Below are 22,651 nucleotides of genomic sequence, written 5' to 3' on the forward strand. Positions count from 1 at the left end.
ACATCGCCTGAGCGGCAGTCCAGTAATCTGAGAGCACGTCTTGCTGACAGTCCAGTAATCTGAGAGCACGTCTTGCTGACAGTGCAGTAATCTGAGAGCACGTCTTGCTGACAGCGCAGTAATCTGAGAGCACGTCTTGCTGACAGTGCAGTAATCTGAGAGCACGTCTTGCTGACAGCGCAGTAATCTGAGAGCACGTCTTGCTGACAGCGCAGTAATCTGAGAGCACGTCTTGCTGACAGCGCAGTAATCTGAGAGCACGTCTTGCTGACAGCGCAGTAATCTGAGAGCACGTCTTGCTGACAGTCCAGTAATCTGAGAGCACGTCTTGCTGACAGTCCAGTAATCTGAGAGCACGTCTTGCTGACAGTCCAGTAATCTGAGAGCATGTCTTGCTGACAGTCCAGTAATCTGAGAGCATGTCTTGCTGACAGTCCAGTAATCTGAGAGCATGTCTTGCTGACAGTCCAGTAATCTGAGAGCATGTCTTGCTGACAGTCCAGTAATCTGAGAGCATGTCTTGCTGACAGTCCAGTAATCTGAGAGCATGTCTTGCTGACAGTCCAGTAATCTGAGAGCATGTTTTGCTGGTAGTACAGTGTGCAGGGTATGCAACAGAACATTTTGTAACATTATTAAATCTAAAACAAAAAAAATATATAGTTTCTTATTGGACAACTCCAGGTAGTCCATCCCTGTTTCAGTACGTTTTCTTTGGTTTTGTGACCTAATGAACATGACCCAGGTGGGATAACAGAGAGAAAGGGGAGGTAACTGGACTCTGCTGTTTGGAGGGGCAGGATGATATGTGGGGGGTTAGAGTTAGAGACTCACTGTAGCTGTTTGTGAAGGGGCAGGGCAATCTGTGGGGGCACGTTGATGAACCTCTCGCTGAGCAGCAGTCCTACAGGCTTACTGGTGTCGTTGAGGACCTTCTCCAGATCGTCCGTCACACTATGGGGACAACTCTTCTCACATTGACCCAGGATCAGATCCTTTACCTCCTCCACACACTGGACACCCTGTGAACGGATCATAACACAGTTATTAACATAGCACCATAGACCTTATTCACCAGACTGCCGTGATTGTTCAAAATGCAGGCTAGAGCAGTAGGCTGGAAGAGGAAGTAGGCTACTACATTGAAGTCTATGGAAAACAGATCTTTCCTCAAGGTCGACCTTTTAAAATATCAGATTCAAACAGAGAGAAGAGTGAACGACAATATCTTTTATCTCTTAACATCTCATTGGTTGAGAAAGTGTCAAATTTAGTGATTTCATATATATATATATATGAAATCACTAAATTTGGTTACCTGCCTCCCCTCCACTCTAACCACTAGGCTACCCGCCTCCCCTCCCCTCCACTCTAACCACTAGACTACCCGCCTCCCCTCCCCTCCAACCACTAGGCTACCCGCCTCCCCTCCCCTCCAACCACTAGGCTACCCGCCTCCCCTCCCCTCCAACCACTAGGTTACCCGCCTCCCCTCCCCTCCAACCACTAGGCTACCCGCCTCCCCTCCAACCACTAGGCTACCCGCCTCCCCTCCAACCACTAGGCTACCCGCCTCCCCTCCAACCACTAGGCTACCCGCCTCCCCTCCAACCACTAGGCTACCCGCCTCCCCTCCAACCACTAGGCTACCCGCCTCCCCTCCAACCACTAGGCTACCCGCCTCCCCTCCAACCACTAGGCTACCCGCCTCCCCTCCAACCACTAGGCTACCCGCCTCCCCTCCAACCACTAGGCTACCCGCCTCCCCTCCCATCGATCTATCCATCTATCTATCTATATATTTTTTTTAAACATTTTTTTTATTTAACTAGGCAAGTCAGTTAACCTGTTGGGGCTAGGGGGCAGTATTTGCACAGCTGGATAAAAAAATGTACCCGATTTAATCTGGTTACTAATCCTACCCAGTAACTAGAATATGCATATACTTATTATATATGGATAGAAAACACCCTAAAGTTTCTAAAACTGTTTGAATGGTTTGGCAGGCAAAACCCTGAGACATTTTCTGACAGGAAGTGGATACCTGATGTGTTGTATTACCTTTAAACCTATGCCATTGAAAAACACAGGGGCTGAGGAATATTTTGGCACTTCCTATTGCTTCCACTAGATGTCACCAGCCTTTACAAAGTGTTTTGAGTCTTCTGGAGGGAGATCTGACCGAACAAGAGCCATGGAACGATGATGGCCCATTAGACACCTGGCGCGCGAGTTCATGTTGGGTACCCTCGTTCCAATACGTTATAAAAGAGAATGCATTCGTCCACCTTGAATATTATTCATGTTCTGGTTAAAAAAGGCCCTAATGATTTATGCTATACAACGTTTGACATGTTTGAACGAACGTAAATATATTTTTTCCCCTCGTTCATGAAGTGAAGTCCGGCGGGCTTAGATCATGTGCTAACAAGACGGAGATTTTTGGACATAAATGATGAGCTTTTTTGAACAAAACTACATTCGTTATGGACCTGTGATACCTGGAAGTGACATCTGATGAAGAGAATCAAAGGTAATGGATTATTTACATAGTATTTTCGATTTTAGATCTCCCCAACATGGCGGCTAGTCTGTATCGCAACGCGTATTTTTCTGGGCGCAGTGCTCAGATCATTGCAAAGTGTGATTTCCCAGTAAGGTTATTTTTAAATCTGGCAAGTTGATTGCGTTCAAGAGATGTAAATCTATAATTCTTTAAATGACAATATAATATTTTACCAATGTTTTCTAATTTTAATTATTTAATTTGTGGTGCTGACTCTAATGCCGGTTATTGGAGGGAAACGATTTCCTGAACATCAACGCCACAGTAAAAAGCTGTTTTTGGATATAAATATGAACTTGATAGAACTAAAAATGCATGCATTGTCTAACACAATGTCCTAGGAGTGTCATCTGTTGGAGATTGTAAAAGGTTAGTGCATGATTTTAGCTGATTTATGGTTTTGGTGACGCCTGTCTTTGAATTGGCACAACATTACACACAACTCTTGTAAATGTACTGTCCTAACATACTCTAAATTTATGCTTTCGCCGTAAAACCTTTTTGAAATCGTAAAACGTGGTTAGATTAAGGAGATGTTTATCTTTCAAAGGGTGTAAAATAGTTGTATGTTTGAAAAATTTGAATTTTGACATTTATTTGGATTCAAATTTGCCGCTCTTGAAATGCACCTGCTGTTGATGGAGTGCACCACGGGTGGGACGCTTGCGTCCCACCTAGCCCATAGAGGTTAAGAACAAATTCTTATTTACAATGACGGCCTACCGGGGAACAGTGGGTTAACTGCCTTGTTCAGGAGCAGAATGACCGATTTTTACCTTGTCAGTTCGGGGATTCGATCTAGCAACCTTTCGGTTACTAGCCTCCCCGCCTCCAACCACTAGGCTACCCGCCTCCAACCACTAGGCTACCCGCCTCCAACCACTAGGCTACCCGCCTCCAACCACTAGGCTACCCGCCTCCCCAAATAGATAACCTATATCTGACCGTACCTACCTTTCTCTCAGTGAGGTTGAGCATGCTGATGAAACCAAACACTTCATCAGCTGGATCCTCGTCATCATCACTGTCCTCTGGCACCTCTGCTTGCTGACATCACAAAACATGCCAAAGACATACATGATGCTACTGAATTCATATACAATTATTCTCCATTGGATGTGGGGTTGGAAACTGGAGCTAGAAACACAAGCATTTCGCTACAACCGTAATAACATCTGCTAAACATGTAGGTGAGGAATACATTTTGATTTGAAGAGAGCATATTTCGGGAGTTTAATATGTCGCATATTTACTGATGGTCTGATATGTGAAAGATGCACCACGTCTTGTTTCTTACCCTGATGACGCTTCCGATATGATTCTGCTGGATGAGGAGATCGGTCAACTCGGATGTATTGACATGAGCCTTCAGAAACAGCTGTTGTAGGAGTTTCTTCACCCCATTGTAGTCATTGTGAGTAATGGTATGGGCCTCAAAGTCTACAATGACCTCCTGGAAACAAATAAACGTTTTTAATACAAGTCCCGAATCCCGAGACAATGTTTTGGACTGGAGGGGGAATGTGCTGCCAGTTTTAGTGTCAATACAGTATCGATTGTTTGTTTGTCTAAATTACTCTTATGGTTTTAAGTGTGTAAAAGTCCATGAATTGTACTATTTAGCTAGTTAAAAACTCTGAAGTTATCGACTGGCTATGTTCAGCATGTCCCTAACATACTTAACATTGTTAGCTAGCTTGATATAAACAACAGTTGTTTGCTAAAAAAGCTAACTAGCTAGCTTGCTAACCCCTCTAAACACGTTAGGCAGTGCTAGCTAGCCTGCTAGGCCAGGAATGTAGCCAGTTCGCTACAGACATATATCGTACTTCATTAATCTCCTCTTCTGATCCGCTGTCATTCTCTCCTGAATCACCGTCGTCTTCCAATCCCTCGTCAGAGCTGTTATCCTCACTATCAACTGGATTTTCTCCCATTCCAACTGCTCGTCTTTTCGCTGAAGAAGCCATGCTGCCAAAACAGATACCACGCGTGCGGCGAAGGATTAAAAGTGGAGTTGGAGTACTGCGAAACTGAGACACTGTAGCGGCCATATTGGATCAATTGCTGCATGCTTCGCTATGCTTGGAACGTCCATGTGTAGAACCGCAATGGCGTCCCGTTTCTTCATGCTGACAGCAGAATGGAATAAACCATTTTGATGAAAAAGGGATATATATTGTATATAAATTATATTTAAAATATGTTAGAATATTGTTTACTGAACTGTTCCAGAAGAAAGAAAAAAAACGATTACTTTCTCTAATTGTAATTGTAGTGATAACATTCATTGTTATTACTCAAGTATTATCCTAACAAAACATGACTATTTTGTTGTCCCCTATTTCCTCGTTTTTAGTAGTAGCCATGAAGCCAGCTGGAGGAAGAGCTTGTGTACATCCAATTTTTGTTGATTGTCTACGGTTTCTGTTGATTTTCTGTTGACTTGAAAACGAAAACTAGTTAGCTCAATAGTTAAAGCATGATAAGTATTGTGTGTGCAGTTGTTATTGTTTTATGGTTGCGCCAACGAAGCCAAGTAAATGTGTCGCCTTCGCTCACAAGAAGTGACAGCTCCATATTTGAATTGTGTTGCATAACATAACAGCATTGCAAGTACATAAGACGTACAGTACGCTGATGCATGAAATAGCTGAGCTCTACAGCTGACTGAATAACACCGCATGCCTCTAAATGATAAATGGTCCCAAGCAATGAAAACAGTTGATTCATGGCTCAACAGCATTGTTATCAGTAGGCGACATATGACTTTCGCTGGGTGTAACGTTAGCCCTCTATGGGTTACACCCCTCGTCAACCTTCTGTTCTGAAACTACTACACAGGGTCAGTCATTCAGTTTATAATCTTACTAAATACAGTAAATCTGCATTGAGTGGATTTTTTTTAAATGTGTTCCCGATTTTCATCATTGACCTCGTTGCTGACTAACATTTCAGTTGTATTCCACAGGGCTCTGAGTCATCTGTCGAAATGCATGTGCTGCTTCTGAAAGAACCAAGAGAGGGAGGCTCTGGACCAGATCCTTACATCAAGGTACAGTAGAGAAACATCTTTTGTATTGATATATGCATTCTATTCTGTTCTATTCAATCCTATTCTATTATACTCTACACCTGTTATAATCCATTATACAACGGATGGTTCTAATCCTGAATGCTGATTGGTTAAAACCGCATTTTAGCGCTGGTGTCTGTTCCACAAGTTACCAACAGGTTAAATCTATGACGTTAAAATGCCTATTTACTCTGTTCCATCTGACTGCTGCAATCCACTGTCTCATCAGCCCAGCCAGGCAATTTATAAACTTGATCTCCACTATAAAAAGCATCTAGACATTATCTCACATTACTTTTAGACTAACATTTAGTTTTCAACAGCGGATGTTTTGTATAAACCTTGTTGTCTGTCTTTCCGACATTTGCAACATTGTTTCAAAATTCAATCTCCAGCTGTCCCATAGTAATGAACTTGTTGGGATTCGGAACGAGACAGACAGGCAATTTTATTTATTTATTTATTTTATTTCACCTTTATTTAACCAGGTAGGCCAGTTGAGAACAAGTTCTCATTTACAACTGCGACCTGGCCAAGATAAAGCAAAGCAGTGTGACACAAACAACAACACAGAGTTACACATGGAATAAACAAATGTACAGTCAATAACGCAATAGAAAAAGTCTATATACAGTGTGTGCAAATGGCGTGAGGAGGTAAGGCATTAAATAGGCCATAGTAATTACAATTTAGCACATTAACACTGGAGTGATAGATGTGCAGATGATGATGTGCAAGTAGAAATACTGGTGTGCAAAAGAGCAAAAAAATGTAACAAAAACAATATGGGGATGAGGTAGGTAGATTCGCATGCAGCGTTTCTCAGCCAGTCTAAATCATGAATCAGCTGGCATAATTTTTATGGATATATACTGTACAAACAGGTAAAACTAAACGAAATGCAGCTAGTTTGCAGTCTTTCCAGCTTCAGTATGAAGTGATTGTGTTTAGCTGTGTTGTTGGCTAGCTCCTCTGAACAACAGTGTCCTGACGAGAGAGCACATTTTCTATGCCAGGTGAAATCGTGGATCATTACCTCATTGTTATGGATGTATACAAATAAATGTCACTAGAAAACAGCTTAAACAAATGCAAATGCAGCTACTTTGCTGTTATTCTGTCTGCGCTTTTGGATGTGACTGTAAGTTAGCCGTAGTTGGCTAGCTAGCAAGCAAGGGATAAGAACGTTGCCAGCCAGTATGGCAATGGACCATTTAGAATGAACAACTGGGTCGCGTCCACAGATACAGAACAAAAAGACTGAACGACTGGGTCGCGTCCACAGATACAGAACAAAAAGACTGAACGACTGGGTCGCATCCATAGATACAGAACAAAAAGACTGAACGACTGGGTCGCGTCCATAGATACAGAACAAAAAGACTGAACGACTGGGTCGCGTCCACAGATACAGAACAAAAAGACTGAACGACTGGGTCACGTCCATAGATACAGAACAAAAAGACTGAACGACTGGGTCGCGTCCATAGATACAGAACAAAAAGACTGAACGACTGGGTCACGTCCATAGATACAGAACAAAAAGACTGAACGACTGGGTCGCGTCCATAGATACAGAACAAAAAGACTGAACGACTGGGTCGCGTCCACAGATACAGAACAAAAAGACTGAACGACTGGGTCGCGTCCATAGATACAGAACAAAAAGACTGAACGACTGGGTCGCGTCCACAGATACAGAACAAAAAGACTGAACGACTGGGTCGCGTCCACAGATACAGAACAAAAAGACTGAACGACTGGGTCGCGTCCACAGATACAGAACAAAAAGACTGAACGACTGGGTCGCGTCCACAGATACAGAACAAAAAGACTGAACGACTGGGTCGCGTCCATAGATACAGAACAAAAAGACTGAACGACTGGGTCGCGTCCATAGATACAGAACAAAAAGACTGAACGACTGGGTCACGTCCATAGATACAGAACAAAAAGACTGAATGACTGGGTCGCGTCCACAGATACAGAACAAAAAGACTGAACGACTGGGTCGCGTCCATAGATACAGAACAAAAAGACTGAACGACTGGGTCACGTCCATAGATACAGAACAAAAAGACTGAACGACTGGGTCGCGTCTCTGGCAACCGAACCGATAGAACGAACGACCAGCCGGCTCGGGTAGCAACCCTAGATTTCTGTCAGGACTATATCTTGTGGAAGGATGAAATAGTATGAATAAATTCATCAAAATATATATATTTTTAATGAAAATATGTCAATCATTATTTGAATATGTTGGTAACCCGTTGTGTAAAAGTGATAATTCCCTCAAAGCCGGTGTTTTGGTGGGTATACTGGAACGGTTTGCCAATAACAACACCCGTCACAATATAACCTCGAAACACCGGCTTCTCGGACGTTATAACCAAAATGTATAATGGGTGACTGTGTAACAGTGAAATCGATTTGATTTGATTTACAGAACTCTCAACTTTGTATTTACAGGAGCTGGCATCCCGTGGACACAAAGCAACCTTAATTCCTGTGCTGTCTTTTACATTTGTGTCCTTGAACACTTTGTCAGACAAGGTGAATACCATTTATATATACATCAAAGTGTTGATTTTTTAAGATCGAAAGCTTGGTAACATTTTACTGGGACACCAAGCGTCATAACTACCATGGTAGTTACTTTATGGCTGGTTAGGACACTGACTAAACCTACCAAGGTAGTTACTTTATGGCTGGTTATGACACCTACATAAGAGTGTCAAAACCCATAAAACCTACCAAGGTAGTTACTTTATGGCTGGTTATGACACTGACTAAACCTACCAATGTAGTTACTTTATGGCTGGTTAGGACACTGACTAAACCTACCAAGGTAGTTACTTTATGGCTGGTTAGGACACTGACTAAACCTACCACACAAGGTAGAACATTCCATTCCACCATAGCCTACTGGTCAACAGTATGTTTATGTTATATAATAGTTTCTGAAATTGACTATATTAAATTATCTTTATAATTACATACAAATTGAAGTCAGACATGCACCTCCCCACAATTCTCTATTGTTGATGACTGGGATGAACGCAGGAGCAGATTTCAGGAGCAGGACAAGACACCTTTTTGACTGATTGACGTAAGAGCGTGTACGTGATAGGCCTACCTGGCTTTATTGGCTTGTAGGATTATGATGGACATAATGCTTCTTGACAGTGTCATAGTGTATTTTCTGCAAGTTATTTAAAATATGATGGGAAAAAAAAACACGACTGTAAAGAAATTAATTATTACAACAACAACAACGAAACAAACTTTCAAAACGAAAAGAAACTTCTTGGCGGGGAAAAACACATTTGAATAAATGTGGGTTTTGACACTCTGATGTAGGTGTTATAACCATCCATAAAATAACGCAATATATTTAACAGGTGTGTGTGATATATATATATATATTATATAAGGGTCATGACAGTGTTATGAGTCAGCTGTTATGACATATTATGATATGGTTATTACAGCGTCATAACGTGTTATGACACTGGGGGTGTCAAGTAAAGTGTTACTGAACCTTGTACTGTTTGGTTTATGTTTAGTAGTCGTTATACAGCTGTTCTCTCTACTACTGCAGCTGTTTCAGCCAGAACAACATGGCGGCCTGATTTTTACCAGCCCGAGGGCAGTGGAGGCAGTCAGAATGTCTCTTGAAGATGATGAAAGAAGGGAACGTGAGTAGATGTCATGTGAAGTTTTAATAAACTATGTACTGTAAATGCCGCCCCATCAACAAATTGTCATTGTCAGGAGAGGATAGGTCTCCTGTGCCTTAGTCTCATGCGTTTTCAGATGGACAAAAGTCAACACGCGTTAGTGTATGTAAGCTACTCGTTTTAATTTCTGTTTTCTATTATAGAGTGGAACAATGACATAAAAGACAAATGGAATGCCAAGTCCATCTATGTTGTTGGGAAGGCTACTGCAGCGTTAGGTGAGTAATTGATCACCAACATTGTGTAAACTTACTGGCATTAAACACTTCTATTCAGCATGGAGTTCTTTGTAGTTTACAACACCTTCATGTCTCTAAAGTGATGTCTCTCCTTTGTTTCACTGAGAGGATCTTGTCATATGTCACTTGGAGGCCTAGTTATATAAAAAAAAATAATAATACCAGGGATATATACTGTAAACCCAGTGGCCAGTTTATTAGGTACAACCATCGAGTACTGGATAGGACACCCCTTTGCATCCAGAACAGCCTGAATTCTCCGGGGAATGGAACCGTTGCTCAATTGGTATCAAGGGACCTAACGTGTGCCAGGAAAACATTCCCCATACCATCACACCACCGCCACCAGCCTGTACCGTTGACACCAGGCAGGATGGGGGCCATGGACTCACGCTACTTACACCAAATCATGACTCTGCCATCAGCATGACCTAACAGGAACCGTGATTCGTTGAACCAGGCAATTTGTTCCACTCCTCATTTGTCCAGTGTTGGTGATGGAAGTGCCCACTGCTTCTTCCTTTTTTTAGCTGATTGGAGGAGAACCCGGTGTGGTCGTCTGTAGGTCTGTGGTCATCGGTAGGGCTGTGGTCGTCTGTAGGTCTGTGGTCATCTGTAGTGGTGTGGTCATCTGTAGTGGTGTGGTCATCTGTAGTGGTGTGGTCATCTGTAGTGGTGTGGTCGTCTGTACGTCTGTGGTCGTCTGTGGTCGTCTGTAGTGGTGTGGTCGTCTGTAGGGTTGTGGTCGTATGTAGGGCTGTGGTCATCTGTGGTCGTCTGTAGTGGTGTCGTCGTCTGTAGGGCTGTGGTCGTCTGTAGTGGTGTGGTCGTCTGTAGTGGTGTGGTCGTCTGTAGTGGTGTGGTCGTCTGTAGTGGTGTGGTCGTCTGTAGTGGTGTGGTCGTCTGTAGGGCTGTGGTCGTCTGTGGTCGTCTGTAGTGGTGTGGTCGTCTGTAGGGCTGTGGTCGTCTGTAGTGCTGTGGTCGTCTGTAGGGCTGTGGTCGTCTGTAGGGCTGTGGTCGTCTGTAGTGGTGTGGTCGTCTGTAGGGCTGTGGTCGTCTGTAGGGCTGTGGTCGTCTGTAGTGGTGTGGTCGTCAGTAGGGCTGTGGTCGTCTGTAGGGCTGTGGTCGTCTGTAGTGGTGTGGTCGTCTGTAGTGGTGTGGTCGTCTGTAGTGGTGTGGTCGTCTGTAGTGGTGTGGTCGTCTGTAGGGCTGTGGTCGTCGGTAGGGCTGTGGTCGTCTGTAGTGCTGTGGTCGTCTGTAGTGGTGTGGTCGTCTGTAGTGCTGTGGTCGTCTGTAGTGGTGTGGTCGTCTGTAGGTCTGTGGTCGTCTGTAGGTCTGTGGTCGTCTGTAGTGGTGTGGTCGTCTGTAGGTCTGTGGTTGTCTGTAGGTCTGTGGTCGTCTGTAGTGGTGGGGTCGTCTGTGGTCGTCTGTAGTGGTGTGGTCGTCTGTAGTGGTGTGGACGTCTGTAGTGGTGTGGTCGTCTGTGGTCGTCTGTAGTGGTGTGGTCATCTGTAGTGGTCTGGTCGTCTGTAGGGCTGTGGTCGTCTGTAGTGGTGTGGTCGTCTGTAGTGCTGTGGTCGTCTGTAGTGGTGTGGTCGTCGGTAGGGCTGTGGTCGTCTGTAGTGCTGTGGTCGTCTGTAGTGGTGTGGTCGTCTGTAGGTCTGTGGTCGTCTGTGGTCGTCTGTAGTGGTGTGGTCGTCTGTAGGTCTGTGGTTGTCTGTAGGTCTGTGGTCGTCTGTAGTGGTGTGGTCGTCTGTAGTGGTGTGGTCGTCTGTGGTCGTCTGTAGTAGTGTGGTCGTCTGTAGTGGTGTGGACGTCTGTGGTCGTCTGTAGTGGTGTGGTCGTCTGTAGTGGTGTGGTCGTCTGTAGTGGTGTGGTCTGTAGTGGTGTGGTCGTCTGTAGGGCTGTGGTCGTCTGTAGTGGTGTGGTCGTCTGTAGGGCTGTGGTCGTCTGTAGTGGTGTGGTCGTCTGTAGTGGTGTGGTCGTCTGTAGTGGTGTGGTCATCTGTGGTCGTCTGTAGTGGTGTGGTCGTCTGTAGTGGTGTGGTCGTCTGTAGTGGTGTGGTCGTCTGTAGTGGTCTGGTCGTCGGTAGGGCTGTGGTCGTCTGTAGGGCTGTGGTCGTCTGTAGGGCTGTGGTCGTCTGTAGGGCTGTGGTCGTCTGTAGGGCTGTGGTCGTCTGTGGTCGTCTGTGGTGGTGTGGTCATCTGTGGTCGTCTGTGGTCGTCTGTAGTGGTGTGGTCATCTGTGGTCGTCTGTGGTCGTCTGTAGTGGTGTGGTCATCTGTGGTCGTCTGTGGTCGTCTGTAGTGGTGTGGTCGTCTGTAGTGGTGTGGTTGTCTGTAGTGTTGACAGCCTGTCTGCGTGCTCGAGAAAGGAGTACAGGAGAGAGAGGAGGAGATGGAAACGAATACCGGTGGGATAATCTGTAACGCTATAAAGGTAATGTGTCGCCCAATTAATTATGAAAATATTTTTAAAATCCCCATTACTAGGCTATTCAAAATCAAATACAAATTCATAATCCTATATGCATAAGCTCTAATATGCGTATGGATGTTTTGAATAATTTATATCCTTAGAAAGCGCTGTCCATTTTCGTTGTGTTAAGCTTTGAAACAACATCCACAACAATCATGTTTTACTCTGTTTCAACCTACTGTTGAACTTCTTTCTTCAAATTGATCATCACAGTGAGGTGAGTTTTAAAAGTAAGATAGGCCAACTGTTTTAATGATAAGTGTTGGATGTGATTCCATTTGCATTGATGTCAGAGTGGTTAGAGGGACAATAGAGCCCTGAGTACCAGGCCATTATGACCTGATGGAGGGACAGTAGAGCCCTGAGTTCCAGGCCATTAGGACCTGATGGAGGGACAGTAGAGCCCTGAGTTCCAGGCCGTTAGGACCTGATGGAGGGACAGTAGAGCCCTGAGTTCCAGGCCATTTGGACCTGATGGAGGGACAATAGAGCCCTGAGTTCCAGGCCGGTAGGACCTGATGGAGGGACAGTAGAGCCCTGAGTTCCAGGCCATTAGGACCTGATGGAGGGACAGTAGAGCCCTGAGTTCCAGGCCATTAGGACCTGATGCAGGGACAGTAGAGCCCTGAGTTCCAGGCCATTAGGATCTGATGGAGGGACAGTAGAGCCCTGAGTACCAGGCCATTATGACCTGATGGAGGGACAGTAGAGCCCTGAGTTCCAGGCCATTAGGACCTGATGGAGGGACAGTAGAGCCCTGAGTTCCAGGCCATTAGGACCTGATGGAGGGACAGTAGAGCCCTGAGTTCCAGGCCATTAGGACCTGATGGAGGGACAGTAGAGCCCTGAGTTCCAGGCCATTAGGACCTGATAAAGGGACAGTAGAGCCCTGAGTTCCAGGCCATTAGGACCTGATGGAGGGACAGTAGAGCCCTGAGTTCCAGGCCATTAGGACCTGATGGAGGGACAGTAGAGCCCTGAGTTCCAGGCCATTAGGACCTGATAAAGGGACAGTAGAGCCCTGAGTTCCAGGCCATTAGGACCTTGATGGTCTGTTAGCAGGTTGGGTACTACTAAAGCATGTCCATCAACGGTCACGTGGAAATTTACTGCGTTCATGACTCATGACTGCCAGTGTGGCAGTAATAAGGTCACTGCAACAGTCCTAGTCATCTACTGCAATAGCCCATCTGTGACAAGGACAGAGAGTTGCACGTTCCGAGATGCTGGTCTGCACACCACTGTTGTGAAATGCGGCGTTATTTGCCTGTTTGAGGCCCACCTGTTAGCATGCACCATTCTTGCCATTCTCTTCCGAACTCTAATCAACGAGCTGTTTTCACCCACAGGACTGCCGCTGACTGGATGTTGTGTGTTTGTTGCATCATTGTCGGTAAACCCTTAGTCACTGTAGTGCTTGAAATGCCCTGGAGGGCGGCCGTTTCTGAGATACGGGAACCGGCGCGTCTGGCACCAACGACCATAACACGCTCAAAGTCGTTTAGGCAACTTGTTTTTCCCAACTCTAACGTTCAATCGAACAGTAACTGAAAGCATCGATGCCTGTCTGCCTGCTTTATTATAGCAAGCCACGGCCACGCGACTCACTGTCTGTAACGAGAGAACCATTTTTGTGAACGGGATGGTGTACCTAATATACTGGCAGCTGAGTGTAATAAAAAAAATGTAAATATCACAGAGTGAGCCTTTAATGAGATGGAACTAGATATAGTATGTGTGGCAGGCACCTGGATGTCACAGTAACGTGTCGACCATGTTATCCACTAGCCTGCATTCAGCTGGAAATGACTTTTCCACAAGTGACAGTTTACTGACATCTTGCTGCCTTGTCTTTATAGAGGGCAGGTGGCAGGTGCAATACTCTCTTGGTATCTGTACTGTTCCGTTTACCTCTGATTATTGGGGAGGAATTACAGGGTTGTTCTGTTAACGTTTCAGCTAAAGTTTGAGTGTATTGAACTGTTTGTTATCTGCACCAAAACACTTTCTAAGAATGTTTAGGGTGTTCATTCATGTGTAGCTTAATGACTACATGTATTAATGTCATAAACTACTACATGTATTACTATCATAAACTACTATATGTATTACTATCATAAACTACTACATGTATTAATGTCATAAACTACTACATGTATTACTATCATAAACTACTACATGTATTTCTGTCATAATGAATACTAATGTATTAATGTCATAAACTACTACATGTATTAATGTCATAAACTACTACATGTATTATCATAAACTACTACATGTATTAATATTATAAACTACTAATGTATTAATGTCATAAACTACTACATGTATTAATGTCATAAACTACTACATGTATTACTATCATAAACTACTAATGTATTAATGCCATAAACTACTACATGTATTAATGTCATAAACTACTACATGTATTACTGTCATAATGAATACTAATGTATTAATGTCATAAACTACTACATGTATTAATATCAAACTACCACATGTATTAATATCAAACTACTACATGTATTAATGCCATAAACTACTTCATGTATTAATATCATAAACTACTACATGTATTCATGTCATTAGATGAAAAGTAGGTTTCTGTTTGGTATTATATTTCAGTTGTCTGTTTTTCTTCCTAGGTCTGGTCCCCCTGGGAGAGGACACTGGGACTGCAGACGTTCTCTCGCGCCTCATCCTTGAACGTATGACAGTTATTTACATTTACATTTACGTCATTTAGCAAACGCTCTTATCCAGAGCGACTTACAAATTGGTGCATTCACCTTATGATATCCAGTGGAACAACCACTTTACAATAGTACATCTATATCTTTTTATGGGGGGGGGGGGTTAGAAGGATTACTTAATCCTATCCCAGGTATTCCTTAAAGAGGTGGGGTTTCAGGTGTCTATGGAAGGTGGTGATTGACTCCGCTGTCCTGGCGTCGTGAGGGAGCTTGTTCCACCATTGGGGTGCCAGAGCAGCGAACAGTTTTGACTGCAACTACACTGAACAAAAATATAAACGCAACATGCAAAGTGTTGGTCCCGCGTTTCATGACTTGAAATAAAAGATCCTAGAAATTTTCCATACACACAAAAAGCTTATTTCTCTCAAATTTTGTGCACACATTTGTTTACATCCCTGTTAGTGAACATTTCTCCGTTGCCACGATAAGCCAGTTTTGTCACAGAGCACAATGCCACAGATGTCTCAAGTTTTGAGGGAGCGTGCAATTGGCATGCTGACTGCAGGAATGTCCACCAGAGCTGTTGCCAGATAATTGAATGTTAATTTCTCTACCATAAGCCGCCTCCAGTGTTGTTTTAGAGAATTTGGCAGTACGTCCAGCCGGCCTCACAAGCTCATCTGCGTGCTCGTTGTCCTCACCAGGGTCTTGTCCTGACTGCAGTTTGGCGTCGAAACCGACTTCAGTGGGAAAATGCTCACATTCGATGGCCACTGGCACGCTGGAGAAGTGTTCTCTTCACGGATGAAACACGGTTTCAACTGTATCGGGCAGATGGCAGACAGCGTTGTGTGAGCGAGCAGTTTGCTGATGTCAACGTTGTGAACAGAGTGCCCCATGGTGGCGGTGGGGTTATAGTATGGGCAGGCATAAGCTACGGACAACGAACACAATTGCATTTCATTGATGGAAATTTGAATGCACAGAGATACCGTGATGAGATACTGAGGCCCATTGTTGTGCCATTCATCAGTCAACATCACCTCATGTTTCAGCATGATAATGCATGGCCCCATGTCGCAAGGATCTGTACACAATTCCTGGAAGCTGAAAATGTCCCAGTTCTTCCATGGCCTGCATACTCACCAGACAAGACACCCATTGAGCATGTTTGGGATGCTCTGGGTCGGCGTGTACGACAGAGTGTTCCAGTTCCCACCAATATCCAGCAACTTCGCGCACCAATTGAAGAGGAGTGGGAAAACATTCCAAGGGCCACAATCAACAGCCTGATCAACTCTATGTGAAGGAGATGTGTCGCGCTGCATGAGGCAAACGTTGGTCACACCAGATACTGACTGGTTTTCTGATCCACGCCACTAACTGTTTTTTTTAAAGGTATCTGCGAAAAACAGATGCATATCTGTATTCCCAGTTATGTGAAATCCATAAATTTATTTATTTCAATTAACTGATTTGGTTATATGAACTGTAACTCAGTAAAATCTTTGAAATTGTTGCATGTTGCGTTTTTATTTTTGTATTATATTGAGCTGGCTAACTATACCTACATTCTGGCTTGATATAGGAGAGGACACCAATATATTACCACTTTTCTTCCCCTGTGGTTCTATTAAAAGATAAGTTTTACCTACTGCTTTGAGGGAAAACGGTAAGTTTCCTCTATTACGACTTACTTAAATGCATTATAACTAATATTTGTAATACCCATGAATACTGTACTATTTACAAGGTAGTATCTAATACCATAGGTGACATTCATTTCATGATGTTTTTTTTTTAGGAGTTCCTCTAGACACACTGATGGTTTATCAGACAGCTCAACATCCAGACCTGGAGAAGAACCTGAAGAACCATTTTACAGAGCAGGTACAGGAAGCATCAACAAGCGGGACTTTCCCCTCAAAACACTATCCGATATATACGCTGTGATGTTGTTATCGTTCAGAAACAGTTATACACTAATCATCATGGTTTGGGCTCTGTCCACACACAGGGTGTTCCAGCCAGCATTGCTTTCTTCAGCCCATCGGGAGTCAAGTTCTGCTTGGAAACTGTGAGAAGACTGTCAGGTGAACAACTTAAGCGGATAAAGGTAAAACGTTTCTAGTTTTTCGATGTAACTTTAAGTGACTGTGGATATCTTCTTTGAGCTTGTGATACTATACTGCCAATACAACTGAACTTAATGTTGTGTTGTTTTGTCTTCCAGTTTGCAGCCATAGGACCCACCACAGCAGATGCCATGATAGCAGAGGGGCTATCGGTTAGCTGCTCAGCATACAAACCTACAGCTGAGCACCTAGCCACAGGGATAGCAAAGGCTCTACAGTGACAGACTGACGAGACGGACCACAAACCAACCTGAAAACTTGATCCGTCCCCCATCACTTTCTCAATCAGCTTCTGAAATGGATTGTGGTATTGCAGCCTTTGGGATTGCTTTATCTCTCTGAAGTATTTGCTATTATTTGTGGCTTTTTATGTCATATTTTGATCCCGGTAACCATCTGTATATTTATTATATTCTCATGTGTTGTTGTGCACCACAGAGATATTGTAATGCTTTATGCCTATTTGTTGACACTGAATGTATCAAATCATGCTCTTATAAACTTGTGAATACACTGAGCTGATAGAAGTATTGTTTTTATGGTAAAAAATTGAGACAATTATTTTATTATTTATAGCCTAGTGGTAGCCTAGTGGTTAGAGGCAGGTAGCCTAGTGGTTAGAGGCAGGTAGCCTAGTGGTTAGACCGGGTAGCCTAGTGGTAGAGGCGGGTAGCCTAGTGGTTAGAGGCGGGTAGCCTAGTGGTTAGAGGAGGGTAGCCTAGTGGTTAGAGGCGGGTAGCCTAGTGGTTAGAGGCGGGTAGCCTAGTGGTTAGAGGCGGGTAGCCTAGTGGTTAGGGGCAGGTAGCCTAGTGGTTAGGGGCAGGTAGCCTAGTGGTTAGAGGCAGGTAGCCTAGTGGTTAGAGGCAGGTAGCCTAGTGGTTAGAGGCTGGTAGCCTAGTGGTTAGAGGCAGGTAGGCTAGTGGTTAGAGGAGTTGGACCAGTAACCTGAAAGGTTGCTAGATTGAATCCCTGAGCTGACAAGGTAAAAATCTGTCCTTCTGCCCCTGAACAAGTCAGTTAACCCCACTGTTCCCAGGTAGGTCATCATTGTAAATAATAATTTGTTCTTAACTGACTTGCCTAGTTAAATACATTTTAAATACATTTAAAAAAAGGTGCATACTTTGAGAATTGAGCATGATGAATTTAATTATTGAAAATAAATAGTGAACAATTAGTCCACGACTATAACAATATGTTTAAATGGTGATTATTGATTTTTATTTATGGCCGTTATTTTTTTTAAATCCAGCTGGGAGGAGAGATGCGCGCCATGCGTTCCAAACAGGTGTGTTCCTGGGCGGGAGTCGCGCGGCTGTTTTCCCGCCCTTTACTGTCGGGATGAAAGGCCAACAGTTAAAACGCCCGGTATCCATTAGTAACCAGTGAAGCGTTACTCACACGTTTGGCCGACATTTTAATTTAGCAGCCCCGTGTTTACCTTTCGCAGCTGAGTGCGTATTGCGAGTCAAAGGGCCATCTATAGGTGTACTTTATTAAAGTGTCCATACTCTGTAAACTTCAAAGTGTGTCACGTTAAAAGGGCGTAACTTTGGAAAGGAGCCTTACATTTAGTTGAGGTTTAAGATTAGCTCTTCAGTGGGTCATTATCTCTCTCTCACCCCAGCAAACTGACCCGTTTCAAGACCACACCGCAACAACTACGATGCTGATTTTACTCCAGCTGATAAATGTATTATTGTTGACCAGCATTGGCTCCACTGATGCAGAGAAACTCTTCCACAGTCGGGATCATTCAGATCTACAGATCCCTTCCTCTCACCAGGCTGAGCTCATAACAGACAAGGATACTGCTGAGGTAAAACTGTTTTTCTCTCTCTCTCTCTCCAAGTGATCAGTATTTTATTAGGTGCAAATGTGATGTTCAGTTATTCAATATATGGCAGATCATACTGTCTGGCAGATTATACATTCACAAGGTCAGAGATGCAGATGTAGTTGTCCATAATTGTTAGGACTGCTTATGATGGATATTCTAATATCTTCAGTAGCGGTAATAAAGGCTTTATGGATGTTAACATAAGTGTGAGAGTTTAACCCCATTACAAGACATGGAGGGTGTTCTGCACCAACATGGTTTAAATCCATTTTAGATTAGACCTAATGTAGATTTTGTAAATCTATACGTTTATAGTTCATCAAATATGTGTTGCACCACTTAATTTTAAGACTGGATTAGTTAATCTAAAGGTTAAAGCACTAAACTATGATCAGTGATACGTGTCCTAATGGATTCACCATAGCAATATGTTGTAATTCTATGGAAACAAACCAGAATTGGTCATTGCTAGCTAGCCAGCAAAGTGACTTTTCACTTCAGGCTAAGGATGAAATTAATTGCACTTTTCTGTCAAATGACTTTAATGAACATGATAAACCACAGGAGATAAAATGGTTAATCAGAAAGAAAATAAAGGACATACAAATGACTTTTAAACAGTGGCAGTTTAGATTTAATCCCAAAACTGAATTTAAATTTGTTTCTAAAACAATGGAGCAACAACATTAAATTTGATCTTGGTTTGATTTCTAAATTAAATTCAGTGTAGAAGAAGTATTAGATTGAACTATGATTATTGAAAACAAGGTTTAAAGTTCAGTGCAACAACATGACTAGATAAACCTTGATTAAACCCAGTTTAAGAGTTAATTCATGTTGGTGCAATCCACCCTGAGTGAATCAAATAGAATCAAACTAAAATGGGCCAAAGGTCATAAGAGTGTAAACTACATACCTGATAGCAAAGCTGCTATGGTCACCACCTTGTTCACACAATCAAACTCACAGGACGCCAGCAGAGCCTTGGCCATCTGAGCGTCCAATGACAACTCAGAGATTATGATCCCGACCTCTGATAGGTTCCCATCGATGTCCAATGCCGCGAGGTAATGCAGCTCCTCTAGCGACTGCATCAGACCCTCTGGATCTGGATGGGAAGTAGACAATTTAGATAATAAATAATAAAAGAGAAGATCTGGATGGGAAGTAGATCATCCTAGACTGTTAGCCAGTCTAGAGGAATGTTATCTAAACAGACTGGTACCCAGACTAGTGGAATGTTATCTAAACAGACTGGTACCCAGACTAGTGGAATGTTATCTAAACAGACTGGTACCCAGACTAGAGGAATGTTATCTAAACAGACTGGTACCCAGAATAGTGGAATGTTATCTAAACAGACTGGTACCCAGACTAGTGGAATGTTATCTAAACAGACTGGTACCCAGACTAGTGGAATGTTATCTAAACAGACTGGTACCCAGGCTAGTGGAATGTTATCTAAACAGACTGGTACCCAGACTAGAGGACTGGTAGCCAGACGAGAGGAATGTTATCTAAACAGACTGGTACCCAGACTAGAGGAATGTTATCTAAACAGACTGGTACCCAGAATAGTGGAATGTTATCTAAACAGACTGGTACCCAGACTAGTGGAATGTTATCTAAACAGACTGGTACCCAGACTAGTGGAATGTTATCTAAACAGACTGGTACCCAGGCTAGTGGAATGTTATCTAAACAGACTGGTACCCAGACTAGAGGACTGGTAGCCAGACGAGAGGAATGTTATCTAAACAGACTGGTACCCAGACTAGAGGAATGTTATCTAAACAGACTGGTACCCAGACTAGTGGAATGTTATCTAAACAGACTGGTACCCAGACTAGTGGAATGTTATCTAAACAGACTGGTACCCAGACTAGAGGAATGTTATCTAAACGGACTGGTACCCAGACTAGAGGAATGTTTTCTAAACAGACTGGTACCCAGACTAGAGGAATGTTATCTTAACAGAATGGTACCCAGACTAGAGGAATGTTATCTAAACAGACTGGTACCCAGACTAGTGGAATGTTACCTAAACAGACTGGTACCCAGGCTAGAGGACTGGTACCCAGGATAGAGGACTGGTACCCAGACTAGTGGAATTCTACCTAAACAGACTGGTAGCCAGACTAGTGGAATGTTATCTAAACAGACCGGTACCCAGACTAGTGGAATGTTATCTAAACAGACTGGTACCCAGACTAGAGGACTGGTACCTAAACAGACTGGTACCCAGACTAGTGGAATGTTATCTAAACAGACTGGTACCCAGACTAGAGGAATGTTATCTAAACAGACTGGTACCCAGACTAGTGGAATGCTATCTAAACAGACTGGTACCCAGACTAGTGGAATGTTATCTAAACAGACTGGTAGCCAGACTAGTGTAATGTTATCTAAACAGACTGGTACCCAGACTAGTGGAATGTTATCTAAACAGACTGGTACCCAGACTAGAGGACTGGTACCCAGACTAGAGGACTGGTACCCAGACTAGAGGAATGTTATCTAAACAGACTGGTACCCAGACTAGTGGAATGTTACCTAAACAGACTGGTACCCAGACTAGTGGAATGTTACCTAAACAGACTGGTACCCAGACTAGTGGAATGTTACCTAAACAGACTGGTAGCCAGACTAGTGGAATGTTACCTAAACAGACTGGTACCCAGACTAGTGGAATGTTATCTAAACAGACTGGTACCCAGACTAGAGGACTGGTACCCAGACTAGAGGAATGTTATCTAAACAGACTGGTACCCAGACTAGTGGAATGTTATCTAAACAGACTGGTACCCAGACTAGTGGAATGTTATCTAAACAGACTGGTACCCAGACTAGAGGAATGTTATCTAAACAGACTGGTACCCAGACTAGAGGACTGGTACCCAGACTAGAGGAATGTTATCTAAACAGACTGGTACCCAGACTAGAGGACTTTTACCCAGACTAGTGGAATGTTACCTAAACAGACTGGTACCCAGACTAGAGGACTGGTACCCAGACTAGAGGAATGTTATCTAAACAGACTGGTACCCAGACTAGTGGAATGTTATCTAAACAGACTGGTACCCAGACTAGTGGAATGTTATCTAAACAGACTGGTAGCCAGACTAGTGGAATGTTATCTAAACAGACTGGTACCCAGACTAGTGGAATGTTATCTAAACAGACTGATACCCAGACTAGAGGAATGCTACCTAAACAGACTGGTACCCAGACTAGAGGAACGTTATCTAAACAGACTGGTACCCAGACTAGTGGAATGTTATCTATACAGACTGGTACCCAGACTAGAATAATGTTATCTAAACAGACTGGTAGCCAGACTAGAGGAATGTTTTCTAAACAGACTGGTACCCAGACTAGTGGAATGTTATCTAAACAGACTGGTAGCCAGACTAGAGGAATGTTTTCTAAACAGACTGGTAGCCAGACTAGAGGAATGTTTTCTAAACAGACTGGTACCCAGACTAGTGGAATGTTATCTAAACAGACTGGTACCCAGACTAGTGGAATGTTATCTAAACAGACTGGTACCCAGACTAGAGGAATGTTATCTAAACGGACTGGTACCCAGACTAGAGGAATGTTTTCTAAACAGACTGGTACCCAGACTAGAGGAATGTTATCTTAACAGACTGGTACCCAGACTAGAGGAACGTTATCTAAACAGACTGGTACCCAGACTAGTGGAATGTTATCTATACAGACTGGTACCCAGACTAGAATAATGTTATCTAAACAGACTGGTAGCCAGACTAGAGGAATGTTTTCTAAACAGACTGGTACCCAGACTAGTGGATTGTTATCTAAACAGACTGGTAGCCAGACTAGAGGAATGTTTTCTAAACAGACTGGTAGCCAGACTAG

General features: G+C 43.4%; 1 protein-coding gene and 1 pseudogene across 2 annotated transcripts in view; one reads left to right on the forward strand and one right to left on the reverse strand.

Annotated features, from left to right (window-relative positions):
• The window catches only part of bccip (BRCA2 and CDKN1A interacting protein), a 10,451-nt gene extending 5,293 nt beyond the window's left edge, over nucleotides 1-5,158 (reverse strand). Inside the window, 4 exon segments of the mRNA NM_001140316.1 lie at nucleotides 835-1,022; nucleotides 3,521-3,613; nucleotides 3,864-4,019; nucleotides 4,396-5,158. Of these exon segments, the coding sequence (NP_001133788.1) occupies nucleotides 835-1,022; nucleotides 3,521-3,613; nucleotides 3,864-4,019; nucleotides 4,396-4,620 (662 nt within the window). The 5' untranslated portion in view covers nucleotides 4,621-5,158.
• On the forward strand, nucleotides 5,139-17,446 carry LOC106613861 (uroporphyrinogen-III synthase-like; annotated as a pseudogene). Its single transcript, XR_014394395.1, has 10 exons — nucleotides 5,139-5,411; nucleotides 5,538-5,621; nucleotides 8,112-8,195; nucleotides 9,244-9,340; nucleotides 9,526-9,600; nucleotides 14,744-14,806; nucleotides 16,383-16,466; nucleotides 16,599-16,684; nucleotides 16,812-16,910; nucleotides 17,028-17,446. The product of XR_014394395.1 is annotated as a uroporphyrinogen-III synthase-like (transcript).
• The last annotated feature ends 5,205 nt before the right edge of the window (nucleotides 17,447-22,651 follow it).

This window comes from Salmo salar, chromosome 01, assembly GCF_965601325.2.
Source record: "Salmo salar chromosome 01, fSalSal1, whole genome shotgun sequence".
Taxonomy (NCBI): Eukaryota; Metazoa; Chordata; class Actinopteri; order Salmoniformes; family Salmonidae; genus Salmo; species Salmo salar.